The sequence below is a fragment of the Rhinolophus sinicus genome, linkage group LG02 (genome assembly GCF_036562045.2).
Source record: "Rhinolophus sinicus isolate RSC01 linkage group LG02, ASM3656204v1, whole genome shotgun sequence".
In the NCBI taxonomy this organism is placed as follows: Eukaryota; Metazoa; Chordata; class Mammalia; order Chiroptera; family Rhinolophidae; genus Rhinolophus; species Rhinolophus sinicus.
Genome location: NC_133752.1, coordinates 89,518,091 through 89,540,765, shown reverse-complemented (window position 1 = coordinate 89,540,765; position 22,675 = coordinate 89,518,091). Strand labels below are relative to the sequence as shown.

The 22,675-nt window shown below is 40.8% G+C and overlaps 1 protein-coding gene across 2 annotated transcripts in view; it reads left to right on the top strand.

Annotated features, from left to right (window-relative positions):
* The first annotated feature begins 17,232 nt into the window (after positions 1–17,232).
* The window catches only part of ITGA8 (integrin subunit alpha 8), a 165,215-nt gene continuing 159,772 nt past the window's right edge, over positions 17,233–22,675 (top strand). The window contains exons 1-2 of one of the 2 annotated variants that reach the window (XM_074324800.1): positions 17,233–17,761; positions 18,504–18,637. In XM_074324800.1, the coding sequence (XP_074180901.1) occupies positions 17,556–17,761; positions 18,504–18,637 (340 nt within the window). In that variant the 5' untranslated portion in view covers positions 17,233–17,555. The remainder of the gene's footprint in view (positions 17,762–18,503; positions 18,638–22,675) is intronic. The other variant, XM_074324799.1, reaches the window with a different exon arrangement.

Sequence of the window (22,675 nt, the reverse complement as noted above, 5' to 3'; positions counted from 1 at the left end):
AATGGGAGAAAGAAGTCAGAAGAGTAGCAGAGGATAAAGAGAATAACGCCTGAGGAGAACGACTATCGAGTTGTAGAATATTGAGTAGGTGGAAGTAGTAAGAGGACAAAAAGGAAGAAAGGTAACTAGACTCCCAGGGAACACCGACCCTGTCAGGATGCAGAATAGATTATGACATATATAGAAAGATGGAGAGCAAAAGATTGAGTCTCTAGAGAGATTCAGTGAACATGAAAAATAGAGTTTTCAATCTTAAAGAGCTTACACATTATATTTTTTTCATTAACAGCTATCAGGACCAAATGTCATAGCAAGAAATAATAATTAATTACCAGGGAATATTATCAGCTTGGGTAATTTACATATATTTCCCTTTAAATAATGCCTATAATATAAATATTATAATATATAAACACGTGTTTCTGTAAATTATATATTTACAACTACATTTCTCTTTAATAAACTGCTAAGTCATAGATTAAAACCCCACAAATATATGTAAATTTTGTATTTGTCATCTTAAAACTGAGGCATTTAGTACTTTCAAATGAAATACATCCTAAAGTCATCATTTTGGATGCTGCTGAAAATCTCCAGCTCTTTTCGAAAGCCATCCATCACATTCTAAGTGGACCCATAATTAATGCCTGAACTTTCATTCCTGTAGAGCAGTGAATCTTGACCATTATATAATTTCATTGTACATGGTTCGGGTTCACATAAATTATATAAAAGATGTGTAGTTATGTTTTTCATGGAAAAATTAATGTGTACTTTGAAATAAAACTAAATGAAAATTCCTGATCACTGCACTGTACACCTGAAGCTGAAGATGAAGAATAATGAATGCCAACTATAATTTTATATATATACATATATATGTATGTGTGTGTGTGTATATATATATATATATATATATATATATATATATATATATATGTATGTATATACTTACAAGAAGCAGAGTACAGCATTAGGAATAGAGACAGTGGAAATGTGGAAATGTAATGGCTCTGTGCCATGTCAGAGGGATAGTGGATGGGGAGGGGGGATCACACAGTGTGAGGGATATAAATGATAAACGTCTAAGTATTACTTTGTCTTGTGCACCTGAAACTAATAAATAAATAAATAAATAATAAATAATAATTGTTGACAAAAAAACTAAATGAAAATTTACAAATAATAAAAAGAAAATTTTAACTTTGCTCACATTTCAATGAGAATTTGAATTTTGTTTGCCTTGGATGAAAGGATAAAATTAGAACGAGGCCTTTTTTACAGTGATGTTCATCTCAAAGTAATGTTGATATCTATTCAAATTTGACCTTTCTTGCTGATAGCCGTAACTGCTGGAGATTCCAATACGCAAAACGCTGAGATTTCCAATAAAATTAGAGTTCACTGTATCAGAAGAGCCCAGGCTTGTGTCAAGATTCCCTGGAATACCTCCCCTAATTCTTGGAATTGAATTAATGCCCCCATCGTGTCCTTTGTCTACGAAGTGACCTTAGGCAAATTCTGCATCTTTGATGTCGTCCTCAAAGACTTTTTAAAAAGGAAAACAGTACGAGCAGAGACCTTAAGACGTAGGCTGTGAGGAGCCGCTGACTTTCTCATCCCCTGGCTATCATGCTCTCATCGCCTCTCACCGCCCCTCATCCTGTTCCCTTCCAGATGTGAGTTCTTGCCTACTCCCAACCCATCAACAACCTTCTGCTCACTGTGCCACGTCCCTATGGAACAGCCAAGGGAGGGGACCCCAATCCACTACAGCCAGGAAATAGGAGGGCAACCCAAGTGGGGTCTGAACACTGTTACTCAGAAGCACCACTACCATCATGGCTGGGCTTTATGGTAACTGCTCCATCATGAGGCCATTACAAGCAAGCCAGGTGGGCTGGCCTTTCAACAATCACATTTGTTCCTATCAAAAAATATGTTCCAAGTTCCATACACCCCATAAAAACTGGTTTCTGGGGCACAGTCTGCTCGGAGGCTAGGCGCTGCTTGCATATGATGTTCTACTTGCACTAGCCACAAGTTTCTCCCTCATTAGTTTTAACAGAGCCGCAATCCAGATGTATTTTCTTCCTGTGGGAATGTAGGCTTTATGCCTATCCATGTCTCAGCTGTCAGATATAGTAGTGAATGTTAAAAGAAATAAAAGTGGAAGATAAAAGCTTCTAACCACGTCTCTTTTTACCACTGCCAGGCAGGCCTCTAGTTTCTTACTATTTTGTTCTAAGAGCAGAGTAGAAAGTTGTCATCTTCACTGTGTTATTCTACAGAGTCATCCTGGGACAAGAAACTGACAGGGAAGCTGAAACATAACAGGATGTCTCAGGTTAGAGAGCGAACTTCTCTCCAGATTGAGCGTCCCAATTTGGTCAGCATCTCAACTGATTCTTAATTAGCCTTGGCTTAGTGCTCTCAAGAGCCTGCGATCTCCATGTAACATTCAATTGGACATGGAGGGAATGTCCTTTGAAGCGTCCACACTCTTGGGTAGAATGTAACTTCCCCTGCATTTTGAAATCCTAATCACCTGATTATTATCTTCATTCTTCATTACTAGTTATTAAGAACGAAACTGTGTTTTTAAATCTGGTGCGCAATGTGTGATTAATTAAACACGAGCAGACTGATGTCTTGCCTCTCACGTTATTATAATCTAGTGGTGTCTCACGGTCCCACTAAAAGCACAAATCTTTATCACAGCAAGCTCTCTATGTTTGTGGTGGCAAACCGCCCAAACAGTGTTGTTTGGCAAAAACAGGAGTGTTTTTAGCAACAAAATCCAAGACTCTACAATCTGAAACCAGCGTATCCTGGGCCAATTAACTGAGCATCTGTTACATCTGGCCCCAAACTGTTCAATCACACTCTAGATTATCTTCATGTGTGAAACAAAGGCATCGCCCGGGCTAGGTGAATTTTATTTTATTTTACTTTATCTTACTTTTGTCATATAAGTCAGAGTTTGCAAATGACCTCTAGATGTTTGAAGTCCTCTAGATAATTTAGGTTTTTTCTTTGTTTTAGTTTCTTATGAAAATTTTTTTTTTTAATCTACTTAAATATTTAGGGTTTGTATACTTAAAAAAGTTATTTGTATCAAATGTCATAGTTTGGGGTAAAATTAAACTCTAATAGACTTAAACAATCAAGAGTATTTCTGACTCACATTACTGAGAAGTTGAGAAGCCAGGCAGACGGCAGGGTGGTTCAGTCAGAAGCGCAGCTCCAGTTATCTGTGCTTTTCTGAGTCCTGCTCTGGCTGCCAGCAGAAGTTAAGGTTGTGGACCTCCTTTTTCCTAAGCCTCATCGCTCATCTTATATAAACCTCAACCAATAACGGTGGCTTTAGAATGCCAATCACTGATTGGTTTATGCCTGGGGCACTAACCTGATCCCTACCAATCATGTGGCCAGATGGCACAGGCTGCTTTGTTCATGCCAATCAGAGCCTACCCATAAAGTCGGTGGTGGGTCCATCCCACCTGAACTACCTGGATACTCTGCAATCGGGGGAGGGAAGAACAGGGGGAAGGGAGGCTCACCATAGAAACGGGAAAGAGGGATGGTGGATGCTAGCTAGCTACATAAGCAATTATTGAATGCCAACTGCACTATTTTCCTTAAAAAAGAACTGCTTTTTCTTTTTAGAATTGTAATAAGGAGATGTCACAGATATTGTTTAAAAGTAGCATACAATTTTTTTTTTTAGAGCAGAAGGAGAAAGATAGAAATAGGACAGTATTTATCTACCCAAATAACACTTTTACCAATATTATGCTGATTAGGAATCCAAGAACTCTGGAATCTGAGTCCTTGGTTTTCAATTATATCTCCATCACTTAACCAGCTGCATGACCTTGCGTAAGTCAGTTAGCACCTGTGTCTCAGTAACTGAGGCTAACAATAGCGCCTCCCCCATCAGCACTAAATGAAATCACACATGCAAATAAATCTTGCAGCAGTAATGAGTGTCCGGTAGTTGGTGCCCACCCATCAGAATGTGACGTCTGTGTGGGCGAGGACTCTACCTGCCTTCTTCATCGCTGTCACCTCAGTGGCTGGCATAGAATAGAGGGTTGATAAACACTTGTGGGAAGAACAAATGAATCGCCTTTCCTCCATCTCTAATTCCCAAAACTAGAGTAAAGAAGAGGAAAGAGTTAAGGAACTCAGAGGCCAGTACAGCTGGAGCAAGTTCTTGGTGGCAGGCCAGCACTAAAATCCAGGAGGAATGGGGTTCAGAGTTGTAGATCTACGCTGAGTGCTGTTGGAACAGAGCAGCTGACAGGGGCTGGAAGAGAAGAGGTGGAAGTGTTTGTTAAATCCCACAGCACGGGCATTTTTTCCTTTTTGAGCCTGAGAAGCAAAGGACGAAGCTGGATCATCTGGTTCAGTAACATAATCTTAAAATAAAATGAAAAAGCTGGGAGGTTCTGTGGGAAAAGGGAGAATAAGAGGATTCAAAGGAAAAAGACAATAGAGGATTTAGTCCAAAACATCTAAAAGCAAATATTGTCTTCAGGGATTTTCAGAAACTCTCAACAAAGGGAGAAAGAAATTGACGATTAAAGCAGGGAAGGATAAAACTGTGGCGATGTTTCAAATATAGGACTGCACATGCTTCTTTAAAGTATACCTACAGGAATTCTCATCCAGACAGATAAACGTGCTCCTTTTTGAGGTGGCGCTCCCCACCCCCGAGCCTTCCTGATCTCCTGGGCTTCTGCCAAGGGGTGGCAGGACACTGACTGCAAACACCATGAGAAGAAACAAAGCTGGACTAAACTGTCTTCCCACAATAAAGCTAATGAATATTCACTGTGGAATATTCATTCAGAGGAAGGATACAGAAGAGAAGTCATATGGAATATACAGCCAATGCACAATCCTGCATTTTTATTTTATAGAGACATTTAAACTTAGAAGAGTTTTAGATTTACAGAAAACTTGCACCAAAAATAGTACAGATAGTTTCCATGTATGTCCTATGCCCAGTGTCCCCTGTCATTAAGATCTTCCATCAGTATGGTACATTGGTTACCATGAGTGAGTCCATATGCATACATTATTATTAATCAAAGCTCATACCATATTTAAATGACTTTAGTGTTTACCTAGTCTTTTGTCCCAGGATCCCATCCAGGACACCACATCACATTTAGTCTTCATGTCTCCTTAGGATCCTCTAAACTGTGACAGTTTTTCAGACTTTGCTTCTCTTGGATGACCTAGACATTTTGAGGAATACTGATTACGTATTTTGCGGAGTCCCCCTCAATTTGGGTTTGTCAGATGTTTTTCTGTTCATTCGACTGGGACTATGGTTTTTGGGAGGAAGACCAGAATTGTAAAGTGCCATTCTCATCACATCATATCAAGGGTACATTATCAATATGATTTACCACTGATGAGCTTAATCTTCCATACATTTATACCCCCTATCCATACCATGCTCTTTGGAAGAAGGTCACTGTACTGTACACATTTAAAGGTAGCGGGTTATGTTCCACCTTCTTTAAGGGGCAGTGTCCACATAAAATAATTAAAAAAAAAATTCTTCTGTATGGAATTTGTCTTTTCTCCCCCTAAATTGAATAATTTTTTCAAACATTTATTTATATCAGTATGAAGTTGTCTTAGTCTGCTAGGGCTGCCATAATAAAACACCACAGACTGGGTGACTTCAACAATAGACGTTTATTTTCTCACAGTTCTGGAGGCTGGAAGCTAAGATCAAAGTAATAGTGGGGTTGGTTTCTGGTGAGGACTCTCCCCTTTGTTTGGCTGCCTTCTCACTATAGCCTCACTTGGCCTTTCCTCTGTTACATGTGGAAAGGGAGGGAGGAGGAGAGTGGGGGAGGGAGAGAGAGAGATCTGGTGTTTCTCTTTCTCTTCTTATTAAGACACTAGTCCTATGACCTCATTTAGCCTTAATTACCTCCTTAAAGGCCCAATCTCCAAATACATTCATATCAGGTGTGAAGGCTTCAACATAAGAATTTGGGGTGGGGGACACAAATCAGTCCATAACAGGACTCCTGATTATTTATTGTATGCTTTGGGTTATAAAATAACACTACATATTATTTATTTTGTTGTTTAAGTAGCCATTGGGAGCTCTTCCATTGACTCTTGTGTTCCCTTGACATACCTCCATCGGTTTGTTTTCTAAGCACTCCCTTATTTTCTGTACCACAAGATGCTTCAGTCTTACCTTGTATATTCCTGGCCCCAGCCCTAGAATCAGCCATTTCTCCAAGGAGTCCTGGTTCCTTTCATTGGAGAATGGCATTAGAAACCAAGATCTGGTTCCTGGATGTGCTTGTTGCTACTGGGTGTTTTTGCCCCTCAGCCCTTTCCATGACACTTGTTTAGTGCTCCTTATTTGGACTTTTCAAAGAGTTTGATGATAGTGTCTTGTCCCAAACCTAGAAAGCAGAAATAGAGTAATATAAAAAGCAAGTTCTTGGGAATCAGATAGACCTTCCGAGATTTAGCCTCAGATTTCACCACTTTCCAGACATAACCTCTTGCAAGTGACTTAACCAGAAAGTTTAGGTTTCCTCATTTTTAAAATGGAATATTTAAAAACATATTAAAAGAGCTTATATATATAACAGATAAAGCAAAGCACCAAACTCATGACCTATCAATATCAGTATAAAGGGGTCACCCAGTCTTTCTGAATTTTGGAGCTTTTGAGCAAGAGATAATTGCTTTGGTCAACATTTTTCTCCATGGGCAGTACCTAGTGCAAGAATCAGTTGATATATTTATCAAGATTCTGTCCTGTATTTCAAACCAACTGTTGGATAACTCTACATGAGTGTACGGATAAATTCAAAATAGGGTGCTGAAGTCTTTTCCCAAAACCAAGTCCCACATTAGAATTTCATGTTTCTAACAGGAACACCATAATTCACCCAAATTATCTAGATTCAAACTGATAGTGCCAGACTAGCTATTTCACACTAAACCTCCTGTTAAGTACAATTTCAAAATAATAACAAAGTATTTTTTTTCAATAGTCTTAAAGGCATTACCGCATTTACAAGGCACTAAGGAAATGTAGGGCCAATATCTGAAAGAAAAAGGATAATCATAGTTGGCAGCCAATATACAAGGTATGATCATAAAATATAGTGAATGCTGCTGCCAAGTGCCATCCAACAGAAAGGCAGGGATCTTCAATACGGGAAGCGGTGCATCGAACCTTAGTAACCATGTGTGACAAATTTCAACTTGTTCAATGCAGTCAGCCAGGTGGGAGCTATGGTTGAGAGAGGTGTGTTTTAAAGTGTGCTATAGATCATCCTCCATCATGACAGCGCTCGTGTCACACATCGCTTCTGGTATACTGCAATTTCTGGCAAATAAAAATGTTACAGTGTATCCTCATCCACCTTATTCACTGGATCTGGCACCGCGCAACTTCTGGCTCTTCCCCAAAGTCAAAATAATTCAGGATATTGAGGCAGCCACAACAGCACAATTAAAGAAGATTTCCAAAACTGCTTCAGAAAGTGGCAAGAATGATGGGATCAGTGTGTTGAAAGCAAGGGGGCATATTTTGAGGGGGGTTAATGGCAATGTGTCTTTTACTGTAATAATTTTTTTAAAATTTAAGCATTCACTGTATTTTTTTAATCATACCTTGTATGGAGCTATTTTTCCTTAGAAGAATCTTCTGTTCTTCTAATAAACAGGAATACCGAGAAGTGGGGGTGGGATAGGCTGGTGGAGCTCAGGGAACCAAAATTGCGATCTATGGTCTTACGAGGAAGTTGTTCAATTGTAAACACCCCACACTTAGGGTTGAGACCCCAGGACTCTAAGACTAAGCATGAATTAGAAATAGACTAGACCTTCCAGGGACTGAAGCCCAGTTTTGAGTGAATTCAATCCCTGAAAATTGATTAAAGTGAGTGAATATATTATTTCTCATAGAAGCCTGCCAGAAATAAGTGTAAACTCTGTGTGAATGAAAATAACATCACATTAGGCACCAAATTACTTGTGTACTATTTCATATGTGATATCTGGTATTTAATTTTTTATAAATGTCTTTAGGTGAGGGGCACATAAGGAACAAGATAATATGATCAAAACAAAAGAGAAACAATACACAATATGAACAGACCTCTCCCCTATAACTCATATAATGGAGTTAATAGATACAAACTTTAAAGTCACTCTGGAAATGTTGAATGAAATAAAAAAAATAATAAGATTGATAACTTTAGCAGAGAACTGGAAACAATAAAAATAAAATAACCTATGGCTATTCTATAACTTAAGGATACACTAACCAAAATTTAGAACTTGATGGACTGATTTAGCAGCAGATTAGTCACAATTATGGAAATCATCCATGAACCGGAAGATAAATCAGAAGGAAAATATTAAGATAAAACAAGTAGAACGAAACAGGTGGAAAATGTAAAAACAAAATTACAATATAGGCTATCCTATAAGAAGGTCACCATACTAATTGAAGTCTCAAAAGGAGATGAGAGAGACATGGGAAAGAAATAATTAACACAGATCTTAGAAGTTATATACCTCAAGAAGTATAAATAAAAAGAAAATCACAACGACACACATCAGATTAAAAGCACTTAAAACAAAACTTTTAAATGCCTATCGCTACTTCATTGCACCATCCTAATTCTAACCTTTATTTTTCCACATGAAGACTAATATAACTATGTACTCACTAGTCTCTATTTCTTCCTCATTTACGGAACTGTCAGATTAGTCTTCCTAACGCATCATTTGTAACCCAGAAAATACTCAAAATAATTTGGTAACCTCTGTACAACCAGCTATTGCCCAAAGGAGTATTCATTAAGAAGACTCAACCAAGACAGTGAGGCACATTGCTCACGAGTGTTACAATCTCTGGTAAATAGTGAATACCCAAGGTTCCTGGGGAAGGGCAGGCCCATGTGGATAGCTGAAAGGAAGAGATCACATCATTCTGTTAGTAGTTTTTAATCAATCAGAAGTGCAAGTAATAATAATGACTAACATTTATAACGCTTTTCATACGGATTCTCCTATAGGTTTGTATATTTTAACTCATTTAGTCCTCACAAGTCCATGGGACATACTGTTGTTCATATCTACATTTTGCTGATGGGGAAACTGAGGCACACAGCTGGTAAGTAACTTGCCCAGGATCATACAGGTAAGTGGCAAAGCTGAGCTAGACACCCAGATATCTAGCTCCAGAATCCACGTTCTCAACGTCTCATTCTACCTCCTCTCCACAGGTGAGCAGCACTGCTTTCCAAGCAGAATCATACTACGCTGAGCTGACAGCAGGAGTTAGAATGCCAGAGAGAAATGTAAATGATGCTTAGCGCTAATCTCTCACCTCCCAAGAATGACATGCAAATGAGTGAGATCCCACAGTCCAAGGGCTATGCAACATCCCAACATTACTATGAAAAGAATTATAATTTAGATCCCATTTCTACCTGAGATTGCCCTAGTTCCCTGATTTGGTATGATACCCTGTTTCCCCGAAAATAAGACCTAGCCGGACAATCAGCTCTAATGCGTCTTTTGGAGCAAAAATTAATATAAGACCCAGTTTTATTTTACTCTAAAATAAGACTGGGTCTTAATATAATATAATATAATATAATATAATATAATATAATATAATATAATACAATATAATACTGGGTCTTATATTAATTTTTGCTCCAAAAGACGCACGAGAGCTGATTGTCCGGCTAGGTCTTATTTTCGGGGAACCATGGTAATAAGTACTGGCAAAAGTTTTTCAGGGGTTTTATACGAACTTACCCTAACATCTACTTTGAATAAGTCCTCCTTGTAAACAGATGAAAAATCGACTGAACTTTTATTCATTTGGTTTAGTTTTCTCCTTCCAGTAATGCTACTTGGCATCTTTCTGTTTCTTTTATGAGAGTATTTTAATTTTCATCTTCTGGTTTTAATTTAATTTGAAATATTTCTATTTTTTGTGCCTGTGCCCAGAGGCCTTTGGGAAAAAGGACACATTTTTTAATAAGTCACAACAATAAAAACCAGAAAGGTCAAGTTATGTCAATTAGTCATGTTTTAAGCAATCTAAGTAGAAGACAAGAAATTCACTTCCAACCTTCCAATTGTTCTCTCAAAGACTGCTAACCCTGGAAAGAGGCAAGCCCATGGCCTGCACAGAGAGAATTAAAGTGGTGAAGGCCATCGATATGGGTACCTAAATGCTGTGGTAAGTGGGAGGCATTCGTGTAAGTCACACAGATGACAAAACACAAAGATTCCATAGGAAGCATATAGCGTTTTATAGGGGCATTAAATGTCTTGATTCTTTGTGCATAGATGAATTCTGCTCAGATTGACCTTTTCTAAGTCAATGGCCCCAGACAGGCCTCCAGGTCCTTTGTTTTCCAGGTTTGAGTTACAACCACATAATTTTTGAAAAGTTATGTCATAGATAGTCCATTACGTTGTTTGGCTTGTCACTTGGCTATATTCTTCTTTGAGGAAAAATATCTCACAAACACACCACCTTACCATTACCCCCATTACTCCCTAACCCCCTACCTTGTTAGTTTTGCTCTTGGTGTGTATCAATTTAATTGTACTCTTATTAGGCTGCTAGCTTATTTGCCACCTATCTCCTCACTAAATCTTAGATAGGGAAAAACTGTATCTCTTTGGCTCACAAGTATATCTCCAGCACTGGCACAGTACCTAAGACATACCTGGTGCTCACATTTGTTGAATGGTTAAAAAGGATGAATAAACAAAGCACAAAATCAGGTGGGCAAGTGAGGTTGAGTAGGAGACAGTCCTTGCAGGGATGACATGGAAATCTGATGTGGTTTTTCAGGTGGTTGGGAAAATATGAAATATTGTTTTCATAGGCAAATTCCTTCTTCCATCCTCTTTGTCTCTCTCTCTTTTTTTTAATTGAAAGTTTATTGGGGTGACAATTGTCAGAAAGTTACATAGATTTCAGGTGTACAATTATGTAATACATCATCTATATATCACATGTGTGTTCACCACCAGAGTCAGTTCTCCTTCCATCACCATATACGTATTGGATCCCCTTTACCTTCATCTCCCACCACCCACCTCTCCCTTACCCTCTGGTAACTACTAAACTATTGTCTGTGTCTATGACTTTTTGTTTCTTCATTTGTTTGTCTTGTTCCTTTGTTGTGTTCAGTTTTATATCCCACATATCAGTGAAATCACATGGTTCTCTACTTTTTCTGTCTGACTTATTTCGCTCAGCATCATAATCTCAAGATCTATCCATGTCGTCGCCAATGGTACTAGTTCATCTTTTCTTATAGCTGAATACTCTTCCATTGTGTATATATACCACAACTTCTTTATCCAATCATCTATCAAAGGACACTTTGGTTGTTTCCATGTCTTGGCCACCATAAATAAAGCTGCAATGAACATTGGAACACATATATTTTTTTATGGATAAATGTTTTCAGATTTTTTTGGTAGATACCCAGAAGAGGGATTGCTTGTTCTTTTCTTTTTGCTTTTTCTTTTTTTGGTTTTTGCCTAATGATTTTCAAAGTTAGAATAAGAAAATGAGATGATGATAAATGTGGGACAAAGCAACTCACTATTTGGAAACTTTTTAATGAAAAATCGGTCATCTAAATTGCTGTGAAACTAAGTCATTTTTCCTAAGAAAATATCACAAACTGTAACAGGATCACAGACACTAGAGGGCAGTCCAAACACCCTGTGGTGTCTTCCCCAGGCCCAATAAACACAGCAATCTAGCCTGGTGTTTAAAACACACTCAAATCAACAAATCAGATGTTACAGCCTCCACTTCTTCCCACAATTGAAGAACCTCTTCCATGACCTCCGCACCTGTTTGTAGGAGACCTGCGGTGTCTCACCGGAGTCCTCCAGTCTCCCCCAAGAGCTGAATGAAGGAATGTCTGGCTGCTTCCGTAGGCCATGGCTGCTGTCTCTCCCAGGAACCCACAGCCACTGTCCTGTCCTGGGTCCAAGAGGTACCTGTAACACTATGTTCACAGAAGCCTCTGCTTTCAAGTCCTGGTGCAATGGCCTGAATGTTTGTGTGTCCCCCTCGATCCCCCAAATCATATATTGAAATCCTAAGCTCCAATGTGATGGTGTTAGGAAGTGGGGCTTTGGGGAAATAATTAGGTTATGAGGGTAGAATCTTCATTAATGAGATTAGTGCCCTTATAAAAGGGACCCCAGAGAGCTCTTCACCCCATTTCCATGTGGCCATGGGGCCACGTGAGAACATGACGAGCAGGCAGCACTCTCAACCTAGAAGAGGATCCAACCATGCTGCCACCCTGACCTTGGATTTCTAGCCTCCAGGACTGTGAGAAACAAATTTATATTGTTTTTTATAAGCCACCTAGTCTATGGTATTTTGTTATGGAATCCTGAATGGGCTAAGACACCTGGCACATGCATGGGTGGGGACAGTGCCTGGCTCCCCGTTTTAAGTGAGCCTCTTTCCCAGAGACCAGAGCTCTGCTGCCCTAAGCCCTAACACCTTGTTGGAATTTAATAATAATAAAAAGTCTCTCAATGATATTGCACTGGACTCAAACATGAGCTTTTGGGGAGCTGGTCTCCCTAACTGCCAGACTCCAAATTTATAACAAGATGTTGTGAATTGTTTTTCCCTGGATGTTTGCTTTAGTCACTTTGGCCAACAGTTACCTAAAAGGTCCATCCCGCCAATGCATTGGACATGAGAGGTTTTTCAGGATTCTGGAGTGTACTGGCCCTAATTGAAATCTGTAAATCATTCATGTTCCTGAATATAAGCTCAGGTGTCCCTGGGGCTTAGCCTCTCAAGAAGATTTATCCCAAAATGTCAAGGCTTTGGAAGAGCATCGATTTCCTCAGTTACTTTCCCTTTAGAGGAAGAATTGTTTTATTTACTTTTATTTTTGTTGAAAGCAGAGCTGTATTTAAAAGGCTCCTTCTAAAAAGAGATCAAATCAGAGTCTGGTTTCGACTAGTGGGAATTTTCCTTCAGCTGAACCAACTCTTGGCTGTGCTTGAACTTTGGCCAATGCTGGGGCCACTGGGCAGTGCTTTTAACTTAAAAGTGACTAATAAAGTCATGAAGGAAAATCATAAAAGAGCATTACAAACAAAATTATCAGAAAGAAAAAATATATATGATTTTACTATGATGAGAGTCACCTTCCAGGGACCAGAATAGAACATTTGCAGACATAAGCTTAAGTTAACAGAGACACTTGATGGATTTAAAAATTCTTTCCCTTCAATTGGTTTAACTAGCCAGGTTCTACTAACCAGTTGTTTCTAACATTGCAGAAAAACTAAGTATAGTCGGCCAAAAGAAAAACCTGAGATCACCTCGATTCCAGAAAATACAAGAGACTGAAAAACTACCTTCCATTTCGGGTCCGTTTTTAAAGCTGATGGAACATCCAAGAACACACTGTTTTTACATTGACTTATTTTGTAAATGGTTTCATTAACATATTGAAAATGTGGTTGTGTTAATGAGATAACTATGTTGGGACTCATACCCCTTGATTTGAAGGCAGGATCACATTTTGTTATACAAAGAAATAGATTTAAATGGAGTCAGAAATAACAGTTGGTTAAATTACGAATGTATTTGGTCTTCTGTTAAAAAGTATTCACTAATGGTTAAATGTTACAACATCTCTATTTTTAAGTACTTTGTGCATGGCTACAACCCAGCAATCATTTTTTTTTTCCTGTGGTGCTCCTTACTTATTTATTTTTGGAAAGTTTTGGCCAAATCTGTTCCATCTTTGACCTTTGGGTTCTTTTCTTTTCTTTTTAGAAAAACAACTATGTATACCTTTCCCAGTATTAAACATACACACGTACTCACATGCATGGTAAACAATTCCCAGACTTGCTTTTCTGACAAATAAATCGGCGCTAGGAGATCTTTAAAATGTCAAACTTCTCATTCAGCATGAGACCTGTCACGGCCCATGTGTTTCTTTGACGGCACCCCAGACCTCACTGATTGGCATGCTTCCCATGTGTCAGACACCTATTTAGACCTATCCCATCCCTGCAATTACTGCAGTTTTTTCCCCCTGGCTTCTTGGGAGAGGTACTACTATCCCAGGCTTTTGGCCTCCTGGGGAGGTCAAAGAGCTTACAGTTAGTTTGCTTTTCCTCCACTCTTTGAATACAGAGGTACAGTAGTCCCCTCCCTTATTCACAGGAAATGTGTTCTACAACCCGCAGTGGATGCCTGAGAGTGCAGATTGCACTGAACCCTGTAGGTACTAGGTTTTTTTTTTCCTATACGTAGATATATAGGAAATATATTTTCACTTAAAGGAAGCACGTTTTGGTTTCTCTTTGGCATATGTGAATTGCCAGCATCACTACTCTTAGGCTCTGGGGACATTTGTAAGTAAAATAAGGGTCACTTGACCCCTGCGATATGGTGACAGTCGATCTGATAGCCAAGGTAGCTACTAAAGGGCTAACTGGCACGGAGCATCTACAGTGTGGAGACTCTGGACAAAGGGCGGGACAGAGCAGGATAGCATGAGATTTCATCAAGAGACTCAGAATGACGCGCAATTTAAAACTGATGAATTATTTCTGGAATTTTCCATTTAATATTCTGGGATCACAGTTGGACTGAAACCACGGGAAGTGGTTTCAGTGGCACCATCAAACCCTTTTCCAAGACCTCGTGGAAGAGTACACAGCTATTTTATCCTACTTCTTAATCATTATTCACAGGCATGCTCGAAGGGTCACCCCAGAATAGTTTATGAATTCTAAAATGACTTCTTATTGTAGCTTAAAAAGATAGATCGAATAGCATGAGGAACTGGTTTTGGCACCTGACAGTCCCAGTTTCAACTCGTACCACTTACTTGCTCTGTGAACGTGCGTATTATTGCACCTCCCTAAACCCTAGTGCTTTCATCTGTTAAGTGGAAAGTGGCATTATTAAGAATACAGGCTTGTTGTGTAAGTCAAGAACAAGTGTGTTTTAAAAGAAAGGAACAAGTAGATGTAGCCAATTACGGGGCGATAGTAGACTCTTTTTTCCTACCTACCCTAGCTTAAATAAAAAGATACGGAATATACCAGAAATACCACAAAGCAAGGGCGTAACAAAAGGGGACACCCTACACGAATCAAAGCATTTTATAATATAGAGCTGCTTCTGCCCAGTAGATTGGTACATGGCCCAAGGGCACATCTAGGATTATGCTATTACTTTCTACCTATTTAAGTGTTCCATTTCAACCTCCAGCTTGCCTACAATAGACGAATTTATAAATTCCAGCATGCCAGTGTCAGGGAATGATGGAGTTGAGTTTATTCCCCAGCCTCAATGTCCTCCATGGTTCTGAACAGCCCATGTGTATGTTGCATGTGAATTACTCATTGACATTTACTACAGGGAACATGGCTTTTATTAACAATAGTAACTTGACCACAGAAACAGACTCTGTCTCACATAGAAGGACTTTGGAATAAGAAAAACGTCTTCTACTATCTACTCCTAAGCCCTTGTCAGGGAAAGGACTATCCAGTTAGAAAATTATCCAGCCTGGTGATTTGCCAGGTCATCTTATAGCTTATTATTTTCTACTATTTTTATAGGGACAAGACAAGCAAAGATAAAGACACAAAATTCAAATCTGTCTACCACGTGGGTTTTGATGTAAGAGAGATGAGAATGTCCAGCTTTTCAGTTCAGAAATTTTCTGTGGATAGACTCCCGAGTCTGCACCGTCAGACTAACCACGTCTCTGAAGTGCAGTTTATGCTTCCAGCATCTCTGGGGCTCCCACGGTAGGAACTCAGATTCAACAAGTCCAGTTTTTAACTCACCGTTTACCTCCCATCCTGCTCTCCTTGCCCAATCATCACTGTTTGTTATTCTTCTCTCCTATGTAGATACCTTCAGACTCACCTTGGACTCTTTCACTTTCATTTTGCCATCCGTCTTATGACCCCTTTCCTTCTCATTAACACTGTGGGCTTCCCTTCCCACCCCTTCCTTCCTCTTCCCTTCTGTGAATCACATTGAGGTCCTCAACACCCGCTGCATTTGGGCAACAGTTCCTTCCAACAACGGCTCCCTTTCCTCCACACGCATCCTCACCACTGAACTTTTTGAAGCCCTGTGGACGTGTCACACCTCTGTTCTAGAGCTGCCGCCCTCAGCCTAGATAATGTTCACATTGTTAAGATCTTCTGTCTCAGGAGATCCATCCCCATTTCCTACCACTCTCTAACGCACTCTTTTATTCCAATCCCTTGCACAACCGTTTGTTTCATCCTAGCCTTTGCGTCTTTAATATCTTTAATACTCACCCTCAACTTCTCCTCCCACGATGCTCCAATCCAAGCTTTCTATTCAAGTCCCGCCCAGATGTGCATCTGCCACCAAATCTCCCCAAAACACTTTGGAAACTACTTCCCTCTCCTGTCTCTAAACTTTTTTGTTTGTTTGTTTGTTTGTTTACCCTAGCCCCACCAGTTTAGTACTTAACTACTCTGGTTTAGCATCAGTCCTGTTTCCCTGGAAGACCCTATGTTACGTGAGGGCATCTGCACTAGGTTTCTCGTCCCGGTTCTCCACCTACATACTCATTCTTCATTTCCGCCCCCAAACGCAGGGCAAGAAAGAGATCAGTAAGAGAACTCCTGTCGGTTCCAGCCTACACCTTCTACCTCTGCTGAGGGCAGACTGTAAATTCCAACATTCCTAACTGCCAGTCTTCATCGCAATTACACAGGGTCAACAAGATGTAGTACCAAGACATCTAAAGTGTTCCACGTGCCTTTGAGAAAGACCTAAACACCTGGTGGCTTTCTTTGTTCATTAGTTTTCTCGACAATGACGTGGGGTGGAGCTGGGGAAGGAGAAGATCGTTAGGATTTAAACTATAATTCCTAGGTACAGATGAACAAACGCATTGACTCTCAGGGGCTCGTAGGACTGCAGAGGTGAGGCAAAGGGCGCTTTATCTCATCTCGCGGTGGGGTACGCTTTCACATTCTTCCATTTGGGAGAAACTGGAGCAAACTCTCGCCCCACGCGGGGGCATTGCTTCCAAAAGCAATGGCTTGAATTGACGTGTGCGAGACTCAGATCCTCCTTGAGATGCGACTGCAATAGAAAACCAGGCGGACGAAACTGGCGCCGGCCGCCAGCAGGGGCGAGGGCTGCGGCGGAGTCGCCGGCTCCCGCCCGCGGTCAGCCGACCCGCCGCTAGGAGGCGCCGCCAGCGCGCCCGGCCCCCGCCCGCTTCCAGAGGAGGGCTCGGATCTCCTCCGCCAGCCCCTGAGCCGGCCGGGAACTGGCGGGGAGCAGACCGCAGGGGACGCGCGGCTGAGCGCCCGGGGCTGTCACCGCGGACGCGCCGTGCACACCGGGACGCGGGCATCTGGGGACCGCCAGCCGCCACCCCCGCACTTTTCCGCCGGGGATCCAACTCCCCGGGGCGCAGCTGCCTGGACGGAGGGCGATGTCTGCCGGGGCCCGCCGCCGTCCCCGGGGCAGCCGGGCGCAGCTGCTCGCGCCCCTCTGCTGCTTCTCGGCCGCGCTGGGGATGCTGTGGTCCCCCGCCTCGCAGGCTTTCAACTTGGACGTGGACAAGCTCACGGTGTACAGCGGCCCCGAGGGCAGCTACTTCGGCTACGCGGTGGACTTCCATATACCTGCCGCTCGCACGTAAGTCGCCCGCGCGGGGAGTTCGCGCGCGTGGGCGAAGCCGGCTACAGGCTGGGTCCCTGCCTTTCTGCAGGAGGAGCCACGTCTGTCCCACGGCCTGATGGAAGGCGGTTCCTGAGGCTTCCTCCCGCTGCCTATTTGGGGTCCGGTCCGGCTCCCGGCCACTAGCCTCTTTTTTCCCTTTCTAGACTAGATGTGCCTTGTGCACTTTTATCTAGAGATCTGCCACTTGCATAGAATACACAAGTCCTGGGGACTTCCCAGTACAAAGACTCGAGCATCATACAAAGGGGAAAGCGGGACCAAGCAGACAAGCCAGTTAAAACAACGACCACAACACGGTCTGTTTATACATAGCCTGTAACAATTAACTGTCTGGGCGCAAGTGCTGTCTGCTTCAAGCAGCTGGGCTCTGTCCTATGCTTTACTTCTCTCTCTCTCTCTCTCTCTCTCTCTCTCTCTCTCTCTCTCTCTCTCTCTCTCTTTCTCCCCCTCTCTCTCTCCACTGTATACACAGCTCCACTTAAAGAATTAGGACTACTTGCACCCTCTTCCAAACCAGGTTTCAAATGCCCATAGGTTTCCAAAAGGAAATCAAGTTTGACAGTGGATCTCCCTCATAAATACACTTCTGCCTAAGACCCCCACCACCCTAGTCTCAGTGGGCATGCGGCTACAGACTGCATCGCGTGCTCGCACTTTCATGATTCCCACCGACTGATTTTCTCCAACCCTTTCGCAGACCGAGTGTCTTGGTGGGGGCACCCAAAGCCAACACCAGCCAGCCAGACATCGTGGAAGGGGGCGCCGTCTATTACTGCCCTTGGCCGGCCGAAGGGTCAGCGCAGTGCAAGCAGATACCGTTTGACAACACCAGTAAGTGATATTTGTCATTCTCAACTGTGGGCCCTGGTTTCAAAGAACCAAAGCCATCCTGCTCGAGTCAACTCCCCACTTTCTTTGTACTCATTTGGCCTATCTGATGGGTCTGTGTTGTGGGCTGTGCAGGTCCCTAGGGAAATCAGCTTTTTTCAAGCCTGAGTGGGAGGAACATGCTGAGTGAACGCCAGAGAGGGAACAGTATTTTGACCTGGAGTATTTGCAAGCATCCTAGTAACTTCTGTTTCCTTACTGTCCTGAGATGAGCATTTTTGGGGTGAGCAGATGCTTTGGAGAAATACACATGTTACACCCTAACCTTGATTATGGAGAGAATTTGGTTGCTTCCCAAAGACAGAGCTGGGAAAAGACAAATCCTTAGCATTTCCAGTGCCCAAACTCTGGAGGCAAGCCTCAGCAGCTACAGACCCAGACATCGCTCCATGTTGCTATTTAATTCTTTACAGAAAGAAAGAATTTTCTTTCAAAATATTGGACATTGGATGCAAACTAGTACAGGCAGAGTGTGGATGGATTACATTCATTTCCAAAATCCCTAGACAGATGTTTCCTATTTAATTAAAGGGAAAATACATTTTAAACAATTCAGGCTGGTTATGTTTCCTCTGGTGTTTTCTCTTTGGGTCCTGAGAAAATAATTTAAACGTAATGCTTTCAAAAACATTGACACTGAATGTTTTAATTTGTACCTCCAAAACTTCATGAATGCAAAAGATATACATTATCAGAAAGCAAATATCTCTTTTCAGAAAAATCTGACTATGTCAACTCAAATAATGTTCTTTGATGAACAATCATTTAAAATACCTTTTGCCCCACACAACTATTTTATGATATCATTCTTCATTATTTTTACATTAGTGTGCATTTAGAATTTATGTAGAAAATCCATTTTCACAGAATTTTGATGAAATTGGATGGGTGGTATTACCGATTACTTGAACTGATTTGCATTTTTTATTTTAAAGGAAAAAATAATTGCAATTCTATGAATATGGAAATCATTTCACATGAAAGAAATACTATATAAGCATTACTTTGAATTATGACCAAATTAGGAAAATATTATATAAAATGATTTTTAAATTATGTTTTTCATATGTATCTATATATGGTTACAATAGGTCATTTACCATTTTATTAAATAAATTAGTTATTTCATGTCAACTATTATAAGCTTTTACTTTTAAGTTTAACTATTAGAAACTGGAAAAAATAAGCCACTTGATGTTAATTCGCAAAAGAAATCTTTCAATTCATTTAATCAGGACTTTAGATACCTTCTAGTTACTAAGCTCTAGCCTGAGAATAAATTTCCTAAATCGGAAGAATTAAGCAAAAAATTAATGGCATTTTAATAATTCATGTCAAAATCATTTGTATTTTAAAAAGTATTTTAAACTTAAGCCTTTATAAATAAAGACATAAGTCATTGGTATTATTTGAATTTACGTTAAGAGAAATAAGCATTTATGTTTTGAGACATGTTTGATGTATTTTTATCAAGAAGCAACCTATAGTCATGGACATGATTTCAATAACCTCCTAGACCATTCCCATAACATATCACCTCAGGATCTGGTTAGCATATTTTTCCTTTGATAAAGGAAGAAACAGTGTCTGCCCAGATAAGTCATACCTGAATGCCTTTCTAAGTACTAACCCCAGGAGATGTCATGGTTTAATAAATGAAAACCAGAGGATACAGACATCAATATGAATTTTATAAACTGACCACTCCCAACCAAAAATTTCCAATGTCAAATTACAGTAGGTAACATTTTCCAAAAGTTTGTTCTAAAGCAACTGGAGCTTTGAATTCGCTTTCCCATAGAGAACTAATTGTGAAAGATTGTGCATCCATTTCCAGAATAGCCCACAGGAATGCATTTGACCCTTATTGTAGATGAATTATATTTGCAGTGAAACAGTAGGGGACAAACTAGTACCACTGTGGCAATTAAATAAATAGGAACATAATCTGAGTTGAGAAAAGATCAGTGTTACTTGGAGACGAGAACAGGGGGTAGATGGCATCATCTGTTCAGGTTCTGAAAAAGACATCTGAATATCTCACAGGACTTTACAGATTATTTCTGCTGGTTCTACATGATGTCTTATTTTCCTTTTAAATATATGAGGTTTTATTCTTGATAGGCAGATGCAGTCATCTTACTGTTATTCTTAGCAACCATAACCACAGTAATTTGAGGATTCATAAATGGAAACAAAAACGGGAAAGAAACAGGAAGGGAGGTACACATATCTGAAGTAATTGAGCAAGAAATGAAAATTTTAAAAAAGCCATACAGAGGAGTCCACGGAATATTTGTGAGAAATGAACGGTCCATGATGGAATGAACAAAGCCTGGGGGAGTTTCACAGAGAGAGAAAAGAATCGCTGAGAAAAGAAAATTCCTCATGTTAGCCATCAGGGGGTGCTGTGGGCCCAGGAACTTGGTTGCTGCTGGGAATGGCCTGAGAACGGGTGGGGGGAAAGAAATGAAAGGAGGACACTCAGGTGTTTGCTACTGAGTGGCTGCCAACACACTACCAATCTTTTCCATGCGCCAGTTACTTTATCCATGCGCCCCCAAGACGATGGCACTGCCCATGGCTGCCATTTGCTGCGAAGCTGGGAAAGACAGGAAGGGACAGCAGGAGCCAGCAGAGCTATTTCCAGGTTGAGCATCTGTTCTGTGGGTAGAGTGTGATCTTGGAACCAACCATGAAAGGCAGAAACAAAGGCATTGCTGACTCGGGATCTTGCCGTCGATGTTACCAGAGGCATTACATTTATTGATCACCTTCTCGGTACCAGTCACTTCCACATATTCTTTTTAATCCATAAACAAAGCAACCATCTCAAACTCATTTTATGAATAAGGACACTGACATCAAAGGTGTTTTGATACATCCAAGACCACACAATGGTAAGAAGTAAATGCAGGGTTGGGAAAGAGGTCTGTCTGCTCCAAAGCTGGCCTTTCAGAAATGGGGCGAGGACCGGTTCTAATGGAGGGCAAGGTAAGGGCAGATGGTATGGAGCTGAGACACTGCTCACCTTTCCTTCCCCTCCTCAATTCTCCCACCCCAATGTTAACTTCCCAAATACCAATTTAAATGATCCTACAGAAAAGATCTGAAAGGGAAAAGCAGTTTGGGTAGAGGGTTATGGAAACCAGAGGACCTAGAAAGAGGCTTTGTCTTGGTGGGAATAATAGGTTGCATATGCCCCCGGGTTTGCCACAGCTCCCCACTGCATGCCCTTCTCTGTGTCCTCATCAGCTGCCTCTTTTCTTGCTGTCTGCCCTTTGGCAGCAACAGTTTCCTGAGAAAGAGGAAGAAAAGCTCTCTGCTTGACAGAGTAGTGGTTCTGAGAGCTGGACACTCACAAACTGACATTCACGTAATAGTGGAATGTTTCAGGCATGAAGATATATTGCAAATATTCCTCCGTAAAGATAGTCATGACATTCCCTGTCTTTACCCGGTCTGCTTTTACTATGACATCTGAATTCAAGGCATTCTAAATAAATTTGACCTTTTGATGACATTGTTTCAACTCATTCAGGCCCCTGGGGTGTCTACAATTTTGTGTTCGTTGTGGTAACCTAGACACTGAAGGAGACTGGCCTATAATTCAGTCCCTGAATCTGGTTGTGATCTTGAACCTCAGTTTATTTAAGGTCAACTGACTTTTTTTTTTTTTTAAACTTGCCTTTTAGTTTGAAATTCTTTTCATTAAATCTTTTTTTTCTTACATTATCATATAACTTGGATTTTTTTTTATTACTTCTCATCATAAATGCAACAACAGAGGAAGCTGGGAATAGCCTAGCACTTCAAATGCATGAATACTATTAAAATCTGTGGTCCTTTCAAGTATGGCAAAAGGAAACTTTAGGGAAGCATATGGCGGTGGGGGAGGTGCGAAGTGCAAAGAGTAGATAATTTTCCTGCTCTGCACAAAATCAAGTGGTTCCCAAAAAGCACTTCTCTCATCTCCCTTCT